This window comes from Calidris pugnax, unplaced genomic scaffold, assembly GCF_001431845.1.
Source record: "Calidris pugnax isolate Ruff unplaced genomic scaffold, ASM143184v1 scaffold232, whole genome shotgun sequence".
In the NCBI taxonomy this organism is placed as follows: domain Eukaryota; kingdom Metazoa; phylum Chordata; class Aves; order Charadriiformes; family Scolopacidae; genus Calidris; species Calidris pugnax.
In genome coordinates, this window is record NW_015090956.1 from 425,040 (window position 1) to 444,133 (window position 19,094).

Consider the following 19,094-nt stretch of genomic DNA (forward strand, 5'->3'; position numbering starts at 1 on the left):
TGGAGGGAGGTGTAGGAGTTTCCAGTTGGTAGCTGAGACCTAGACATGCATTTTTATTAACGTTGTGCAGTGGTAGAATTTAGATGCCAATTACAAGGAGATACTGAGCTCAGAGACACCTTGAGAAGGCTGATAGGGTGCTGCTGAGAGAGGTTTCTGAAGAGTGGCATCCACAGACTGGGAGCAGGAGCCCATTCATGGGAAGGGTGTTGTCAGTGGAGGTGCACAGACCCAGCAGAATTCCCACCTCCTGCATCTTATGTAGCAGCTTCTCCCCATCGTCGTGGTGCTGTCCTTCCACCTCTTCCCCCAAATTACTTGTTCAAATTGCTTCTTCTGGAAGTGGGTAATTTCTTTTCTCTCTGACAAAGCTACTGTTTGTGAGTTGCCAGCTAATAATTTAAGCAGCAGGAGGCAGTAATTCTGGAGCAACTTGGAGAATAACTTCAGTCCTACTCTGTCTACTTATTGAAGCGAGGATGTTGCACGTCTCACCCTGCAACAAAAAAGCTACTGCAGTGAATACACTCCTATTTCCAATTTCCACCTGTCTGTACAACTGTGCTGCTGGCCTTAGGTGATACCCTGTCAATCAGAAACCCTGCAGGCAGCCCCAGAAACCCTTCTCCTTATCGAGAGAGCTAAGCCTTCTGGAGTGGGAGAAATCACTCTGGGTATTTGGTTTCCATAGTGAATGGCAGGAGTTAATATATTCGGCCCCGTTGTCTTGATTCTGAGATTGAAGTTACCTGTTTTCTGCTTATTATTAATCACCCTCTTCCCTGTGGTCAATTTCCCTGCAGATATCCGTGCTGGCATGTCTGGTTCTTTGCCTGGGAGCTCTGTCATCAGCCGATTGTTGATCCACGCTGATCCCTTTAACTCTGAGCCTGAAAATCTGTGAGTGTGCCCAGGAGGTTGAAGGGAGGGAGTGGGCATCTCCAAATGGGCCTCAGCAGAGAAGCAATTAGTTTCTAGAACTAAATAATGATCTGCAGCCGCAGCCCAGAGCGCAAATGAATTCATATGCTGGGTGCCAGTGAGGATCAGCTTAGGTAGTTAGACATGCAGTGACACATCTGAGGCATGGTAGAAGATTTTTAGGTTTTAGGTGAGAAGGAAATCTGGATCAGTCTTCTCACCACGCTCAGAGATGACTCCCTCCACAGCAACCTGTGGAGGAATCACTACCCTGACAGCATGGGGGCCTGAGCGAGGTCATGGGAGGCAGCTGGGAAATGGGATGTGAAGACTTTCTCAGGCTGTTTCTGCGAAACTGTTTAACAGTAAAAATGCAATGATACAGACTTCGAGGCTTTTTCATGGGGTTTGATGCCCCTGAGATGAGTAGCTGACTCTTTCAGCTCTCTGTAGGCAACACCTAATGTACATATATAAATATATATAAAAGCAATTAGCGTGGCTGACATTTTGTGAGACCTTTTACACAATGCCAGTCACCAGCAACATACCTTTTGTAAATGAAGTGTAGACTTTGAAGTATGTTCCTGTGGCAAGGGGAAAATTCCTTTGCAAGTCTTGTGGCTGTGAAGTCTCATGGACAGAGGCTGCAGGCCAGGAACCTTTGCTCAGTAGCCACTTTTAGGGTATTCCTCGTAGGTTTTAGGCAGTTCCCAGAGTGCTTATCAGAGCAAACTGACATACAGCCTTTTTGTTCCTCACCTTTTCTGGTATTCCTTGTGGGTTTTGGGCAGTTCCCAGAGTGCAAATTGACATACAGCCTTTTTGTTCCTCACCTTTTTATGCAATGGAATGATGAGGTGGTCAGAGGGAGTGTGTGAAATGTACATCAAATGGGAGTTCTCATCTTTTCTTTGGCAGTGAATGTTACACAGAGTATGAGGTGGTCAGAGGGAGCGTGTGAAATGTACATCAAATGGGACTTTTCTTTTCTTTGGCAGTGAATGTTACACAGAGAAGTGTGTTATGAATAATTACTTTGGAATTGGACTGGATGCAAAGATTTCTTTGGACTTCAACAACAAACGTGATGAGCACCCAGAGAAATGCAGGTGGGTATGGCTTTGGCTGGCCTTTGGCCACTGCCAGAAGTGACTGAATTTCCACTTTGTGTTTCTGTGAGGTTTGGAAACCGATTGTGTACAAATGTGCTGAAAGGTATATTGTCAATTTTGTCTGCATAATCCTCCTTCAAGGCTTGAAGTCATGATGGAGGAGATTAGCTACCAGTTTATTACTGATTCGTTACACTGTTGTGGCTAGTATGAGATCTTTAAGTAGCTAGCTGGCCTTTGGCCACTGCCAGAAGTGACTGAATTTCCACTTTGTGTTTCTGTGAGGTTTGGAAACCGATTGTGTACAAATGTGCTGAAAGGTATATTGTCAATTTTGTCTGCATAATCCTCCTTCAAGGCTTGAAGTCATGATGGAGGAGATTAGCTACCAGTTTATTACTGATTCGTTACACTGTTGTGGCTAGTATGAGATCTTTAAGTAGCGACATCAATGTGGATTTAGTGCATTGGTTCTGTTTACTTCATGATCTCACTCACAGATTTTTCTCCTGGACTTGCTGTTAAGCTGTGAGAGAATCTCCTCTCAGCTCTAAATGCCACGGAGGCTGATTTCAGCCTTGATCCTAACTTAATACAAACCACAGGTTTTGTCCTTCTGCATACCTGGGCAACTACAGGGTGCTCTGTGTCACCTGGGACTGGTACATTTGCTGTACTTGAGCTAATACTGCAAAACTCTGTTCATGTCCTGGGATACAAGATTGACAAGTCCTGTGCCAGGGGAATCTGTGTGTTTCTGGTAATATGTGTTACTTGGTCATCCTCAATTCCTACCTGACATTTATTTAAAGAGGAGTTTCCTAACATAAGCAATTTTGAGTGCTTGACCCTTTTGGAAGCAAAGCACCTTTGTGTTTCAGGAGATACCGTTTCAATGTGGTGTTGTTTTCCCCTCTAAGTAAAAAGGTAAATGCTTATGTTAACTTTTCTCTTTTGATTTGCCCCTTTAGAAGTCGTACTAAAAACATGATGTGGTACGGAGTACTGGGGACCAAGGAGCTGCTACACAGAACATATAAAAACCTGGAGCAGAAGGTCTTGCTGGAGGTGAGGAATTAGCACGTCCCTCTGTTGCTAAAACTGGGATGCCTGATTGCATCCCCTTCAGACACTTAGCCTTTGGCACGGCGGTGCCACTTGGTGACATGAGGGTGTTTCTCTTCCCTGCCTGATAGAATGTACTTGCTGTACCTCACCCTGAGCTAGAGAAAAGTGGCTTTTCCTTGTTCTGGAAGATAACTTGTATTCTCAGCCTGTAAAGGAAGTGTCATCCTGCTGGAAAGGATTAGCTGTCCCCAGCTCAGTATTTGGCATGGATAAGGTTGTCATCTTCTATGTGGTATCTCCTATGAACACAACATTTTAGCTAGTAGGTGCAGTAGAAAGCTCTTAATTTAGCTACACTATAATGTGCATCAAACTGGAAAAGAAATCTTATTTGAGAGACATATAACATAAACAGGTAGTCTGCAGAGGAAACCTCATCACAGCAAACTGCACAGGGATTTCAGAAGTTTTATTCCCCCTTTTGGAAGAATAAACCAGGAGGTTTTGTCAAGCCTGTCAGGTGTGCCCTGTTCCGTGTTTGGGGAAAAGATGCAACATATCAACTAAAACCTCCCTCTGCCAGAGGAGAGGTGGTTCATGAGATGTGAATTGAGATGTTCTACTCCATTAGGTCAAGAGTAAACTGGAAGAAATCTGAATTAATTTATTACTAAGCTGTGCAGGCTGATTTCTGTTCTTAGAGGATGTGCTCTGGCAGGAAGGGCTCTCTCCTGCTGTGCTGAGAGCAGTGTTGTCTTCTTTTCTGTGTAGTGTGATGGGAGGCCCATCCCTTTGCCCAGTCTCCAGGGAATCGCCGTGCTCAACATTCCCAGCTACGCAGGAGGCACCAACTTCTGGGGAGGAACCAAGGAAGATGATGTGAGTATTCTCTAAGGCAATCCAGGAAATGTTGTTATTTACTGTTGCTTCTGGAATCATAACCCCTGAGAGTAGTGCTTGGAAGAAGAGGGCAAGGGGCCTGTCTGCATGTTCTTTCTCTGTGAATCGACTAGGATACCTAAGTCCAGTCTTCAGCACCTTTGCATCCAAGTAGGGGTTCAGAAAAAATACAAATGCTGTCCTGAGCATTTGGGCTTCTAGGATTGGCTTTAGATTGGCCTTCTCCCCTCAGCCTGCTTGAGAAGTAAAACCCCTTGAAGACAACAGGAGTCAGATCCAGTCAGAAACATTGTATTATCTGAGATGAAAAAGTGCTCCCTCTCATGATTATTGCCTTGTAGCCTACGGCCTTTGTGTTAGCTGCCACAGGCTTCTTTTTCTCCCTCCTAGCTCACTGCAAATCTTCACTTTCTAGCCTCATTAATTTTACACAGTTTAAAAAGCACAATTGAAAGCCAACCCCCAAATCTTCACCAATAGAGGGGAAAGGAAACCTCTCCCAACAGAGCTGTAGTCAACTGAATTCTCTTTCCCTTGTATCTGGCCAGACATTTACAGCCCCCTCCTTCGATGACAAGATTTTGGAGGTGGTGGCAGTGTTTGGTAGCATGCAGATGGCAGTGTCACGAGTGATAAACCTACAGCATCACCGGATTGCACAGGTATCAATTGCTTTTGTGGGCTCTTCTTGCCTCCTCCATGTCCAGCTTGTGATGTTTTTGCCAATTTCAATCCATAAATCCTGTTTTTGTGCTCTCTTTTATCCATGGAAAGAGCATCCACCAGGGTGAAAATGAGTATGTCCAGGGGCAATTTAGGCATGGAATTATTTGGTGCGAGTTACACCACCAGTTCAAACACAGATTAGACCAAAGCCACAGCAAATGGTCTGTGCCACACAAGAGCTAGGCCACCCAGGCTCCTGTGCCTCTGGTAGCCCCAAAGCTACGGTAGCAGGGGAAGTACCTTGGCAAGAAGGAGAATGTCTGATGCTTTCGGAAAACAAACATTTTAGAGCTTCTTTGATGAATCACTTCTTGCAGTGTCGGACGGTGAAGATAGCAATCCTGGGAGAAGAAGGAGTTCCTGTGCAAGTGGATGGAGAAGCCTGGATCCAGCCTCCAGGTTACATTTGGATTGTTCATAAGAACAGAGCGCAGACCCTCACCCGAGACAGGGTAAGAGCAGCCTTGCATACACTTTGTCCTACACACGGGTTTTGATGTCACATACTCCTGAGGAACGTGGCAATGGCCACACCTGAAAGCTTATCTTTGTGAATGGAAGAAGCATCTCATCTTTCGCTCCACACCAAAAAACATTTTGGAATGAACATGATTAAACTTGCATTCACCACTTGGGAAATGGCATAAATAAGGTTGTGTACACTTTGTCCTACACACAGGTTTTGATGTCACATACTCCTGAGGAGCGTGGCAATGGCCACACCTGAAAGCTCATCTTTGTGAATGGAAGAAGCATCTTTCGCTCCACACCAAAAAACATTTTGGAATGAACATGATTAAACTTGCATTCACCACTTGGGAAATGGCATAAATAAGGTTGTTGATGCAAGCTTATTTTGCTTCCTTTTCTAGGTGTCTCATGACAGCATTTCTTAACACGCTTGCATGCTGTTTTTCCCACAGGATGCCCGTCTCCTCGAGCGCCGCAGATTGTCTAGATTCAGCTACTCAATGTGTTAATTTCTCCTTATTGTTCAATGTGTGCCTTATACCTCGTTGAGCAAGTAAAGCAGCATCTTATGCCTTGTTCAGCAGCGCGTGTCTGTCGCATCTCATAGTTTTCAAATACATCTGATGAGTACCAGCATGTAAGGAAGTGTCCTTGCCGTTTTACTGTATTACTGACTGGTGGTAAGCCAAAGGAGAGGAGAAAGGCCTTGCTGTGGCACAAACAGGCTTTATGGTTCCCCTCAACTCTGTAACTGCCCATGGGTAAACAGTTTAGTTGATAGCATCTCTTAATACTTTCCAGCAAAATGCCCTTTACCCAGCTTCCAGAGCAAACCTCTGCAAGTCCTTTGCAAAGGACTCACCTGAGTGACAAGAAAAGAGAGGACAACCAAGAGGAAAAAGGGACAGGAGCCTGATGCAGGCCTTAGGGATATTCCCAACAGGATGTCACAAGTCTGATGGTATGAAAAGAAAGTGAAGGTGGGCGTACAAAGCCCCTGTCATGGATCTTGGGTATTGCCCTGACCTACCCTTGAGCTGGGAGAGAACAGTGGGTGTTGGAGCGGATGCTGGGAAGAGGAGGAGACAGGAATTGTGTGCACAGTCTTTCCTGGAAGGACAGTGAGCTTCTGCAACATCACACTGAGGCTTTGAGGGGGAGCGACTGAAGGAGGAAGCACAGAGAGCAAGGGGGAACAAGATTCCTGCTGTAAAAAAATTGGGAGGGGGAGAAAAGGAGAGGAAACCGATGTGTGAGTATGGTGGGAAAGGCAGAGTGAAGAACAAGAGGTGGAGAGGATACACAAGTCCCCAGTGAGTGTGCTGTGGGGGGGGCCATCTAAAGCCACGGCTATGGTTGTGCTGTCCCACTCCTCATTGCCTACAAACCCAGTTTTGCAAGTATGGAATTGGCACTGAGGAAGAGGTTCCAGTTTTGCAGAGCAACTTTTGAGCTCTTTTCAAGAGCTTTTGTCTTGAGTGTTGGTTAATCGTTGTTTTTCCTGCTGTCCTTTTGATCATCGTTGCACACCCGTTCCTACACAGAGCAAATATGTCGTGTGCAGTAGATGAAATGGGGTCCTCTTTTCATGCTTTTCATAGCATTTTTCAAATAGGATTTGGGATATTTAGTTTCCTAAATTCCCTCGTGGCCTCATCTGGACTGCTGAAGAGTCACCAGCAAGATTGAGATCAGCAGATGGCTTGCACTGAGCTGACAGAGCCTGATTTTGTCCTGTGTGAGAAGCAGTAGGGGAAGGGAATGCTTTACCACAGGACTTCACAGGTGTTTGCAGATGCAGGAGTATGGTGTGTCCCCAGAACATTGGGTCGTCCCCAAAGGCAGTTGTGTTCTAGTGGATACTGCTGTTTCTGCTCCATCTGTCTCCTCTGCCCTTAGTCATTTGTTCCCTACAGAGTCTGCACTCACCTTGTTTGACTGCCCAGTCCCTGGATCCATGGCTACCATTTTCTTCCTTTTTCCCATCCACCCATCACCATCAATCTCCCTTCCTTTGCTGGCTCCCCACATGCTGATTTTTTTTTTTTTTCATGCAAGCATTGCACCCCTGCTTATCCTCAGCATCTTCTCTGAATTATTCTTCCCGTTTAAGCCTTCCCTCCCATAGTCCCTTCTCTTGTTAAACCTTCTCTCTTGCCATTTCTTGCATTCAATGATCAGTTTTGAGTTCATTGTTGGTTTTCATTCCATATCCAATTTTGATCCTTCTGCATTGGAGCTGCTTTGCCTCTTCCTATACCACTCGCTGATGCCAGCAGAAGTATCTGTAAGGGTGCAAGTAGGACAGGTCTCAGCTCTGAGTTTACCTCTTGTCCCACCAATTACTGGGGAAGCCCAGTTTACTTCCAGATAAGGAGGAGCCTTGAACGTTTTTAATTTCCAGCTCTGAGATGTCATTTGAAGAGATGCGCAGTTAATACTGAAGTGTAGAGGTGATGCAGCTGCTCAAAGAAGAGGCTGCCACCAGTTGGGAATTGGTGGATTTTGCTAGTCTGGCCCTCAGAATTGGCCTAGCAATTTGGACTAAAACTAAGCTTAAGCAAAAATTAAGCCAAGACAAGCATGTGGCATGGAAAGCTTCAGCCCAGACAGCTAGTTAGCAACATTATAAGCAGCTGAACAACTGGGTCCTGCAATGAAAAGTGTCTATACCACATCTCTACGTGTTTTACAGGCGTGGGCACAGCCATTGTATTTTACAGGAGCTTTACAAGGTATCTTATAGTTTGCTTACTGTGTTTTTAGGCATTTGAGAGCACCCTGAAGTCCTGGGAGGACAAACAGAAGTGTGAGTTGTCCCGACCCTCCTCTTTCTCTCTGCAACCAGAGATCATGTCTGAAGAAGAATCCACCCAGATCAACCAGTTTGGTCAAGCTGCAGGTGCTCTGATCCACAGGTGGGACTCAGTTTACTTTTGGTGAATAGAGCCCTCCTTTGGTGCCTGAAGTTTTTGTCCTACTCCCTGTTCCTGGAGATGTTTCTGTTCACTCTTATCTTCTGCAGTGCTGATCCATGTCACTGGGCGTAGCATCCTTCATTATGCACTGTCCCAGCTGCATGAGGACTGAAGTCACATAAACTCTCTTAGGTCATTTTGAACAAAAAATGTTACTTTCTTGAGCAAACATGGATCCTTTAATCCTGAAAGAACTTATCTCTGAATTATCTCTGAATTAGAAATGAAACAAAGGCCTCTCTAGGAGCTCTATCTCTGAATGTTTCTTATCAGAAATGAAACAAAGGCCTCTCTAGGAGCTCAGGTGACAAAATGGGTTCTTATGACCCTGCTGCCCAGCAGAGATTTCTGGAAGAAGTCACTGTATGCTCACCTGCTCATCCTTTACTTGGACATACAGCTCCTTGGTCTGGGCCTCTCAGAGAAAATTCCTAGAGTCCCATCAGAGAAGTGTTATTTAAACTGCCGTATGTGCAGCTGCCCTTTGCATCGCTGTGACTACACCCAGACCAATGTCTGGGTCCTATTTCAGACTGATCCCAACTCGTGTGCAGAACTGAATATGCACCTGGAGTCGTGCATGTGAAATCTGCCTTGCTTTGCCTGTGCATGCTCCACTGTAGCAGGGAGAATTGCCCTGCTTTGCCAGAGGCTGTGCCCCTCCCGTGCTCTGTCCCTGCTCTTGTCACTCAGATGGGTATGAAAAGGAGATACCCGGTCAGAAAATATCTCCTGCTTTGAGCATATGCTGATGCAATCTGTAATTCTCTCTTTAGCATTCGGGAAATAGCCCAATCCTATCAGGACATGGAACAGGAGCTTGCCCATGCTGTCAATGCCAGCTCCAAGTCTATGGACAAAGTCTACGCTAAATCCAAGTCTACAGAGGTACTTCACTCACTTGGCATCTCCCATTTTGTCCTTGTTCCACAGCCCTTGGTTTTCCTTTCTGATTGACCAACGGTAGACCTTGCTTGTCTAAAACTTCTTCCTTTTGACTGCTCAGACCACTGCATTTCCAGGCTTAATTTGCGCATGAATTGCTTCCCTGCAGGGTCTGAACTGCAGCCTTGTTGTAGAGATGGTGAATAATGTCAAAGCCCTGCATAATGAGACAGAGCTGCTGCTGGCGGGCAAGATGGCACTGGTAAGAAGCACAGAGCAGGAGTAAAAGCGGCCTCCCACTTTCTCACCTCTCCTACTGTTGCCTTGGCAAGCAACATTTTGCTGGTCTTGGTCTTCTTTGTCTTTGTAACAAGTCATTTTAAATGTTATCATCCAGGAGTTAAGGATGGTGTTGCTACCTAGGCATGATGAGCAGTCAGGTGAGCTTGCAGGGAGTTTGGAGCTCAGAAAACATGAAAATCTTTAACTTGGTAACTTCTGGGCAGAGTGCCTGCTGTGCATTTCCTTTTTAAAGGAGGAACTGCTTGGTTAGCTAGGAATTTTGAGGCAAGGGCCTGACTGTGTGTTCCACCATGTGGCTTTTAACTCTGCCTTGCTTCCATTTCTGATCCAGCAATTAGATCCTCCACAGAAGGAGCAGCTCCAAGCAGCTCTGGCAGACATGGACCTCCAGCTGAGGAAACTGGCGGACATCCCTTGGCTGTGGCAGCTCGTGGAGCCCTGCGATGAGGAGGTGAGGAGAACCAAGGCTGTATTTCCCTAGCTTTTCTCTTTTTCACTAGTTGGCTGTGAGTGTGTGACTTCCTGTGGATATACAACTGATGGGAGAAAAAATCATTCAGAAGGAAACTTGACTCCCTAGAGCTAAAGAAAGTAATTTCCTGCTAAGGTCCCTTGCCTGATGGGGAATCAGCTTTCTCTGTTTCCTTTCCTATCTTGGTCAGAATGAGTTTAGAATTATTTTTCTTCTTTTAGAAGGACGTGGAGCTGAACTTGACAGTACTTGTTGCTCTTGGTGTGTTCCAGTTAATTTATGACTGTTTGCCTGATTTTTCCCTTTTTTGTTCTTACAGAACCAGATGCTGGATTATTCTAAACGCAGCCGCAGTGGCAAATTCCGGCTGGTGACCAAGTTTAAAAAGGAGAAGAACAACAAAAATAAGGAGACTCATAGTAGCATGGGATTGCCGGGTACCAAGTCTGCTCCTTCATTGTGTCCCTTTGTCACACCAGTGTGGTCACACCACTGTTCTCTGTCTGTCTGTTTCCTCTCACGTTCTCTCCCTCTTCTGTTTCGTGTGCATCTGCCTTTTCTTGGAGGTCCAGTCTGTCTTCCCCACATGGCAGAGTAGCTTATTGCTGCGTTCCATCTAAGCCATGATCCCCCAGTACTACACAAATATTCCTGAGCAGAAACAGGAGGTGCCCTCTGAAGAATTTTGCCAACATCTAGACATTTTCAGGGATATTTTAGGGGGTGCTTAGGAAAGTGAATTTGAGGATTTTGGCACTTCAGGTGTCAAAATGACTGTGGGGCCCAAGTCCGCATAACTCCAGTCTTTTCACCATTGATTCTCTGTGGTATGGTTAATGATGTTTTTCTCAATGATTCACCCTCAGGATTTAATCAAGTTTCTTGTCTAATTGGCTGGGGAATCAGCATCACCACAGGTGCACCCTGACCTTTAATCCTACCGATCAGTAGATAAAAACTGGCCACGAATCAACTAATTGCCATTCAAGACACTTTCTGTCCAGTTGGGTTGGTTGATTTTTGGTTTATATTCTCCTTATGAAGATTTTCCTCTTCTGAAATTCAGAAGTGCTACCTGTTCTGTGGGGTCCTGGGTCCTGTCCTCTGCCATGGAGTTGCGGGTAGTCTCCTTCTGTCTGACAGGCTGGTGGTCATTCGTTGCCTCCCATAACTTGGGAACTTCATTATTCTCTTATTTAGAGGCTGTGCAAGAAGGTGGAAATCTAAACTCTTCCCCTCAGACCTGGGGGAGAGAGGTTGCTGTTCTGTTTACTGAGCACAAGAGCTTGTGCACAATAGCAAACTAATCCGTGCTTGATTCTGCACGATGTATTTTGTGGCTCTGTTGTTTTGTAAGCAAAGGAATATCACTGAATTCACGGCACAAGCACTTGTGCTTGATTCTGCACGAGGTATTCCGTGTCTCTCTTGATTTGTAAGCAAAGGAATATCACTGAATTCACTCTTCTTAAATATGGGGATAATGTTTAAAAAGCGTATCCAATGCCATCAAAACAACTGTGCACTTCCTCCTGGCTTTACCACTGCTAGCCTCTGCTTAAGAGAACACATTTAGCTTTCTCTGCCCTTTCCTTTGTCTTTCTCTGCCATTTTCCTTTGAAACTGTAGATCGTGCTCCCAGCCCTTGCCCTCCCCTGGGTTTGAGGCCATGGTACCGCTTGCCCTCCTTCTCTGGCACTGAGTGCTGGTGGTGTCCTCATCTCTCACTGTCTTCTGGGGTTCTGGGTACTCAATGCACTCCTGCTTTTCCATCTCTGACAGTTCACCTCTGGGGAACGGAGGAGGTTGCGGCCTGGCTTGAGCATCTCAGTCTCTGTGAGTATAAGGATATCTTCATCCGACATGACGTCCGGGGCTCTGAGCTCCTGCACCTCGAACGGAGGGACCTCAAGGTACTTTCATGATCTGCTCATGAGAAATAGCCAACTGCATCTGCATGACCTTCTGTGCTGAATGTGCTTGGAAATGGGCTGCCCCATTCCATGTTCATCCCACGTGCCTTGGCAAGATGAACAGGTTCATTGTGGCCCTCATTTTATTTTCTTCCCACTTCAGGTCATTGCTTGATTTTTAATAGCAGGGAAATAGAACAGCTTGTTGAGAGACCAGCTGTCCCATTCTGCCACAGCTTCCTGGAGATATAACAACAGTCCAGCACACAGATTGCAGTCACTGTTCATCCCATGTGCCTTGGCAAGATGAACAGGTTCATTGTGGCCCTCATTTTATTTTCTTCCCACTTCAGGTCATTGCTTGATTTTTAATAGCAGGGAAATAGAACAGCTTGTTGAGAGACCAGCTGTCCCATTCTGCCACAGCTTCCTGGAGATATAACAACAGTCCAGCACACAGATTGCAGACAGGGTTCTTGAGATTCTGATTTTAATGATGGTATGGAAGTTTGCAACTTCTCAGCTCCTGTACCATCTTTGCAGAACGTGCTGTAGTTGGGAAAATTCGGGTCTTATGTTGTAGTCACTGCACGAATAGATCATAGCACTTCTTTTGGTACAAGGAAAAAATAATGATCGTGGTGTTGATGAGGTTGTTAGATAGAGAGAATCTTTTTTTAATAGTGCTTAGTAACCATGTGCTACAGCTTTTCATCTCCTCACCAGGAGATGCTTTCTCTAGAGAAAAATGGAAAGTGGTGGTTCTTGGCATGTGCAAGAGATTTCGGTCATCATTCTGGTGACTTGCATATAGCAGAAAAATACTTTGTCCTAAAGTAGCGTGTGGCATTTGTTGAATGCCCCTTGGGTCTTCATTTGTGATTTTGACCATCTTCCTGTCCTGAGGTTAGCTGTAATCTGTGTAGCTGATTCCTCTGCATGCCAGCCAGCCTGGGTTTTTTTGCATGGTACCCAAGAGCTCGCACGTTTATTTGATGTGACCAGTGACTGGTTGGTTCTTTCTGCATGTTTTGGCTACTAACATAGCTCCTTGAGATCGGTACGTTCTTTCTGTTCTCCTGCTTTGGCCTTTAACAGTCAAGGCAATTTGCATTTCTGGCTAACGGTCTGTAGTTGTTTCTCTCTGTTACTCTGTGCCTGCTCATTGTCCTGTCATGCTCTGACAGCTTTTTGACACGTGGTTTGAGGTTCCCTATGTAACCATCAGGTTTGTAGTCTTTCTGGTTGGCTTCCTCCTCTCTTTGTAACTGGCTGGCTAGTGTGTAACCACCGCTTGGCCACCTGGAATTTCCCCACTGCTTTTCTCCTGGGGTAAGGTTTTCTCTTTTCTTCCAGGACCTGGGTGTGACCAAAGTGGGTCACATGAAGAGGATACTACACGGGATCAAGGAGCTGAGCCGGAGTACTCCTGCCAGCGAGGTTTAGCCTCTGTTTTCACAGCCTGTGTCTACCATTCCCCCTAACTGCACAGCAGTCACCTCACAGAGCAGATGTGCTCGCAACTGTCTCTCTCCTGGACAGCCAAACTGGAGCTTTTCGGAGCTCATATCAACCCAGCATGGTGCTACCTTTTTTCCTGTGGGGTACGGCTGCATCCAGCCCAGAGGCACCTTATCTGCGGTCAGCAGAGCCTCCCGCAAGAGAACTCACTTGCTGTTTGAAGAACCATGTCCTCAGACGTGGGAAGTTCTGGTTCCAGTGACAGTGCAGGACTCCTGAGAATTGCAACACAGCTACCTTTACTGGATAACTTCATCACAGTAGAATTATTCAGGGCAAAAGATATATTGGCCAGTCTTCTTAGTTCAGGAGCATCTTGACAGTCTTTTCAGACCCAAAACTTTCCCGCTCACCTGTGTGTCACACCTGTATCTTAGAGCATTTAAGGGGGACAAAGCTTTGTCTTTGTGTCTTACCAATCCCTTTTTAATGCATTCACATCAGAAATTCAAAGCCAGTACAGACCTCTTGTCCACGAGTACCCAGTGATTCTCACCCACTTATGCCTTGCAACAAACAATGCATGTGGTTCAAACAGCGGTTCCACCAGCTCGTGGGGTCTTCCGCAGGGCCTGGCGCTCCTCTTCCAGCCAGTGGCAATGGTACAACCTTCAGGTTTTCAGGCATCACAAACAATTGGTCAAAAATTCCTGGCAGTAAGAAAAGACAAAATCCTGGAGAGCCAAAAAGATTGCAGGAGGTCAGCTCTGACACTCCCCCTTCTGAATTGATCTTCTGGAGACCGGATGAAAGGCAAAGAAACATTAACCAGCTGTTTGGGCTGTGCGAGAAGTGGAGTAACGGAGTGAGAAATGGAACAATTTGCTCCATTTGGGGGGAGCAGCATGACTGGCAACAGCCAGGAGTGGCTTCCTGCCCATTCAGTGCCACCTTCGTGGCCACGGACAACAGAGCTGTTTCTTTATTTCAACTTGCAGTGCAGAAAATGATTTCTGTCACAAAAGAGAATGATTTATCTGTAGTGCTTGCATCTTTTCGCCTGTCTTAGTTCTAGTGGCTTTTCCACCTTGCTTCTCTCTCTTGCTGCCTTGCTCCTTCGCTCCAAGGTGGACACCAAAAGATTAGGGGGACTCCTCCTGGGTGGTACCCCTGAGTGAGATACCGTGTGGTGTCAAACATCAGGGCTCCTGTAAGAGCACTGCCATAAGGAGGATTGTCACTGAGCAGATGAGCACCATCACGAAAACTGGAGCATGTTGGTAAATTGCTTTTGGTACCACCGGCAGTGGAGCATGGAGAAATTAGTGCCTCTGAATCAGAGTTCCTAGATGGCCTTCAAATTTCCACTGTATTGCCTGACCCCAGTTGAATGACTGTTAAAGCCCGAAGACCAGCATGGGAAGCTATATTGCCATGTTTATCACTGCGAAGGGAACTCAGGAACATTCAGTGCTGTAAAGCTGGAGAGACAGCAGGAATTTTTAATTACTTTGTCATTTTGTATGTATTTATTTTTTTTTTTATTACTACAGAGTGGCGCCTTTCTGGCTGTGGCTGCAGACAGAAAAATGGCCACATACACAGTGGCATAAAAGATAATTTCCTGAGGACATCGTTCTTTTTTGTAATTTGTAAGGATTTTATCACACTGACATCAGCTCTCTCGTCTAACAGCAATCAGTCCAGTTATTTTATGTAAAGACTTGTCAGCTTAAAAAGGTTATGGGCTGATTTCATGCCGGGCAAACTCAATTGCATTCTTTAAGATTTCACCCAGGATTATTCTGACTCTCCCTGTCTGTTTTTAACTGGTTGTCATTCACCTACGTGTCTCCCCTCAGCCTAGCTCATGAGAAATTAACAGAAGATTAATCGTGCTTGGTCCAGATAGCAAAATTTCCCATATGAGTACCCTGAGGACTGAGCTTTGCCCTGAGTTTGTTTCTTCTATCTATACATTGGCAATTACTTCCATAGCCATATTTTTTCTTTATCAGTATAGCATCCCCTCACTGTATTAAATTCCTGAGATATCAAATCAGTAAGAATTGTAGACATGCTGTATTTTCCCACTTGCTCATTGAGGCACAGAGCAGAGTCTGCACAAGAATGAGGAGAACCCTTCACTAAGGAGAGCTCCAGGACACGACCACCCTTGCTGGTGACAATGAGGTGCAGCCAGCTGCCTGTCCCCAGGAGTGTTAGGACATTCACGGGCCTGCCCAGGAGAGCACAGTGGGAAGCACGATGCAGATGATAACTCTGGAGAAGAGGGGAGATCTGTGTTTGTGGTCAAGGAGCTGTTCTTGTTGTGAAGCTTCTCCAGGCAACCTCGTGGTTAAACGTGCATGAACAATATGCACTTGCCTTGCATCATTCCTGGGGGATTGAATTCTTGCCTCAATAGAAACAGCTCCTCTCCCTGCTTAGAGGAACAGGGGAATCCAAAGAGTTTATAGATTCAGGCATGTTCCTTAATTCCTGCCATATCTGAGGAGGCATTTCGGCCATCAGCTATGAGTGATGATTCTTGCACAGAGCAGTCTTCGTTTCTTTTAATTTTATGATCTGTCACGTTGATGGATTCAAATCCTTTTTGTGTACGTGCACATTTTATCCAAGGATTCATAGCCAGTATATTCTTATCTATTACTTCCCTTAGGCAGGGAGGGAGTTCTACCTTCTTTTAAGAGCTAGAAAATGAGATCCACATTTAACCTGAGTGCCTTTGAATTATGTATTAAGGTTTCTATCTCACAGAAGGGTTGTAGCTCTATGTGTCTCACTGGGAATAATGCAGATTTCTGTTGCAGAGATTTTGTGAATAGATGAGGACAAATTGTGTCACACATCAGTGAGAGCTGTCTGCAAAGTAGGGAGCCAGGCTGAAGCTCTGGCTACATCATTACAAGTTCCTCTTCTGGCATCCGATAATTTTTCATGGGAGAGAAACTCAGGAAAGACAATTAGTAAAAAAAACTTTGCCAAAAAAAAAAAAAAGAGACTCTCCTGCAGTCTCAGGTAAAACACCAGCTTGAGAGAAGTGTTTTAAGAGACTGTTTAGTCTCTTAAAAAATGCTATTTGTGTGAAAGCCGTGCGGCACGTTCTGATTATCATCCCCCAGCCTTGGCAGTGATGCTGGGGCAGCGGCTGCAGTGAGCTGCAGTGTCTTCTGCTAGGAAGAGGTTTCAGCATCTTATCTCACATTCTGGCACTGCCCCCAATATTTAACTTTAATGGCAGATTCTGGGGAATAGCATCCCCTGCCTTGCGGTGTTTGGGCTCAGTGGGAGCGCATGCAATGGAGACTTGAGGGAGGTTTGGCCCGTGGAGCAGCTCTCAGCAGCCTCCTGGAGGGCCATTAGGGATAATTAATGTCTTTCTGGTTTGGCTTGTGGCACCTGGGTGGTGAGAGGTGTCCTGGCCAGGCTGCCTGAGAGCCTCCAGCTCTGCTCAGGCCTTCAGTGCCAGCCCTGGAAACATTTCTGCACCCGGATGGTATGGAAAGCTTTGTTCATCGTTTTAGTATTATTTAAAAATGTGCATACTATCTATGTGATTTAAAAAAAAAAAAAAAGACTGTTTACACAAAATATTTTGTATCTTAAGATGTGTGTACTGTAAAAAGGAAAAAAAAAAAAGGAAAGGATGAAAAATGATGTTTTTCTACAGCTGTCAGCAGTGACTGCATGTCTATATCATCGTCCACCGACCGTTGTTCCTCAGGGGTCTCCCCGCCATTCCTGTGATCCTGTCAAAAAGCATAAGGAAGCAAGTGAATCCCTGTACAGTCTTGGGAAGAAGGTTTTGTGCCTTAAGAATGGGACCTGCTTCCCTCCTATTTATTGTGTTAATTTATACAGTGATTACCATGGAAATGTCTCTTGTAATTTTTTTTCTGTACATAGTTTACTGTTGATTGTTGTAAATAAGTTTTTTCTTGTATATAAAGTAAACCTGTTTCTGAGCTTCCAGTAAAGATTCTCTGTTACTGATTTTGTTGTGTGAGAGGGCTGCGGAGCCCGTCTGCTGGGAACCAGCTAATAAAAATCTGTGCTGTGATAAAACGACTTTATCCTGAGTTTGATCAGAAGTTCAGAACTGTTCCTTAGAGAGGAGTTGTGTGCAGTGAAATGGTAAACCTGATGGTTGTAGATGAGTTTTGTGGCGTTTCTTTGTGGTATTTTGATTGGCATGGAGTAGAGGACATCGTGTAGTTTATTTTTATTAGCTATATCTCTGTAGCAAACAAAAGAAGAGGCGTTTTAAACGTGGTGGTTCTACTGCTGCTCATCCTGATCGTAGCTCCACTGGCTGCAAAGATCTTGGGATCTCAGCAGGGGGTTTGTTAGTTACCCCCATGTGCTTGGAGACCTCTCATCAGGTGGGGTGGTGTGACCCCCTTGTCATGGTGGTGCGGTGCCATGATGGGAGGGGAACTGTTGTTTGTCCATTTACAAAAATGTGGGAGAAATTAATTTCCTCATGAAATGTAGAAATTGTCTGCTACAAAATGAGGCCTGTAAACTTGAAATTAAAAGATTGGGAGGCGTTTGGGTGAACAGTCCACAAATGGGATTGTGATGAGCTTCCTCTTCTACTTATACAGGTCGATGTGTTCGTAGGATGCAGACAAGAAACGTTCAGCAGATAAATCTTATATAAAGATAAATCTTTAAACTCAGAGGATGGTTGTAGAGTTCCATAGGACTGTTGCAAAGTAAATGGGAAGTAACTCATAACGGTTGTGAATATTTTCTGTGTGAAAAAGACTATTGTACTTGATAGTGAAACTGAAATATTTACTTTGTGAGGAAGGAATAGCATATGTGACAGCAATGTGAAAGATCTTGGTAATTTTATATTATTGCAAGATGAAAGTGGTAAGATCGGTCATTAAAATGTCAGTTACCTCATACTAGTAATAAGGAGAAAAGAAAAATGATTGCCTTTGCTCACACACTCAGTGGACCTGGCTCTGCATTAAGTAGCACTACAGGAAACATGCCAAGAAAGCAGCAGCAGAGGGACAGAAGATGTGCTTAGTCCTCTGAGACAGGTGATTTGTTTTGGTGTATTTTTATTTATGTGCTAGAAGCCAATAGCAGGAAACTTTTTGCCTCACTCTGTGTATTTTTACTGGGATATCAGACCTCCCGCTCGGGCCTGTCCTCCTCTTGGATACTTACCTAATGGGTAATTGGATACTTACCTAATGGATCTTGGGAGAGCAGAGTGGATTTGGAGAGAGATCTGTGAAGATCTTGAAGTACCAATGAGCCTTTTTTAAAAAATGTATTCTGCTGCCTTTCCCCTTGTCCTATATGCTGTTGTGTGAGGTTTTTTAATGCGTTTGGTTTTCTTTCATACAGGGGAGTTGAGGAGACGTTGAGGAAATCTCCTGCTGAATGGGCAGCACTGCAAACAAACAGGTTTAGAAGAAGCTTGGTCCTTCCCATGAAGTTGTAAAGCAACTTCAGAGTCATAAGGTAAATTGCTGTGTGCCTGGTTGGGACGAGTAACTGTGCACCCACCAGTTGGGCCTTGAGCAGCAGGAGGTGTTTAATTCTCACATGGGCAGAATGAAAAGGTTCTGAGACCGCAAAAAGTGACATTTTGTGTTAGTAACATCTATCAAAATTTACATCTCTCCACTATTTATTTAGTTTATGGAAATTTACATTTTTGGTTTGGAAAAAAATTGAGAAAAGTGATTCAGCACTCCTGGCTAAGAAGCTAAAGGCTGAGAACGCACTTGAGATTCTTCCAGAAGCTTTCCTGTGGAAGAGGCAAACCCAAAGCTTTTAGCTTTTTTATACACAGGGGAACCAAGAAGAACAAAGTGCACAGTCTGGTGTG

The 19,094-nt window shown here is 45.0% G+C and overlaps 1 protein-coding gene across 9 annotated transcripts in view; it reads left to right on the forward strand.

The window, feature by feature from the left end:
* DGKD (diacylglycerol kinase, delta 130kDa) overlaps positions 1–17,305 on the forward strand; it is a 62,610-nt gene extending 45,305 nt beyond the window's left edge. For all 9 annotated transcript variants that reach the window (XM_014952148.1, XM_014952153.1, XM_014952151.1 and 6 more), the window contains 13 exons: positions 804–900; positions 1,923–2,033; positions 3,008–3,104; positions 3,876–3,983; positions 4,553–4,666; positions 5,048–5,182; positions 7,968–8,119; positions 8,956–9,067; positions 9,234–9,326; positions 9,699–9,818; positions 10,159–10,276; positions 11,622–11,752; positions 13,109–17,305. In XM_014952148.1, the coding sequence (XP_014807634.1) occupies positions 804–900; positions 1,923–2,033; positions 3,008–3,104; positions 3,876–3,983; positions 4,553–4,666; positions 5,048–5,182; positions 7,968–8,119; positions 8,956–9,067; positions 9,234–9,326; positions 9,699–9,818; positions 10,159–10,276; positions 11,622–11,752; positions 13,109–13,198 (1,478 nt within the window). In that variant the 3' untranslated portion in view covers positions 13,199–17,305. The remainder of the gene's footprint in view (positions 1–803; positions 901–1,922; positions 2,034–3,007; positions 3,105–3,875; positions 3,984–4,552; positions 4,667–5,047; positions 5,183–7,967; positions 8,120–8,955; positions 9,068–9,233; positions 9,327–9,698; positions 9,819–10,158; positions 10,277–11,621; positions 11,753–13,108) is intronic.
* Positions 17,306–19,094: the final 1,789 nt, after the last annotated feature.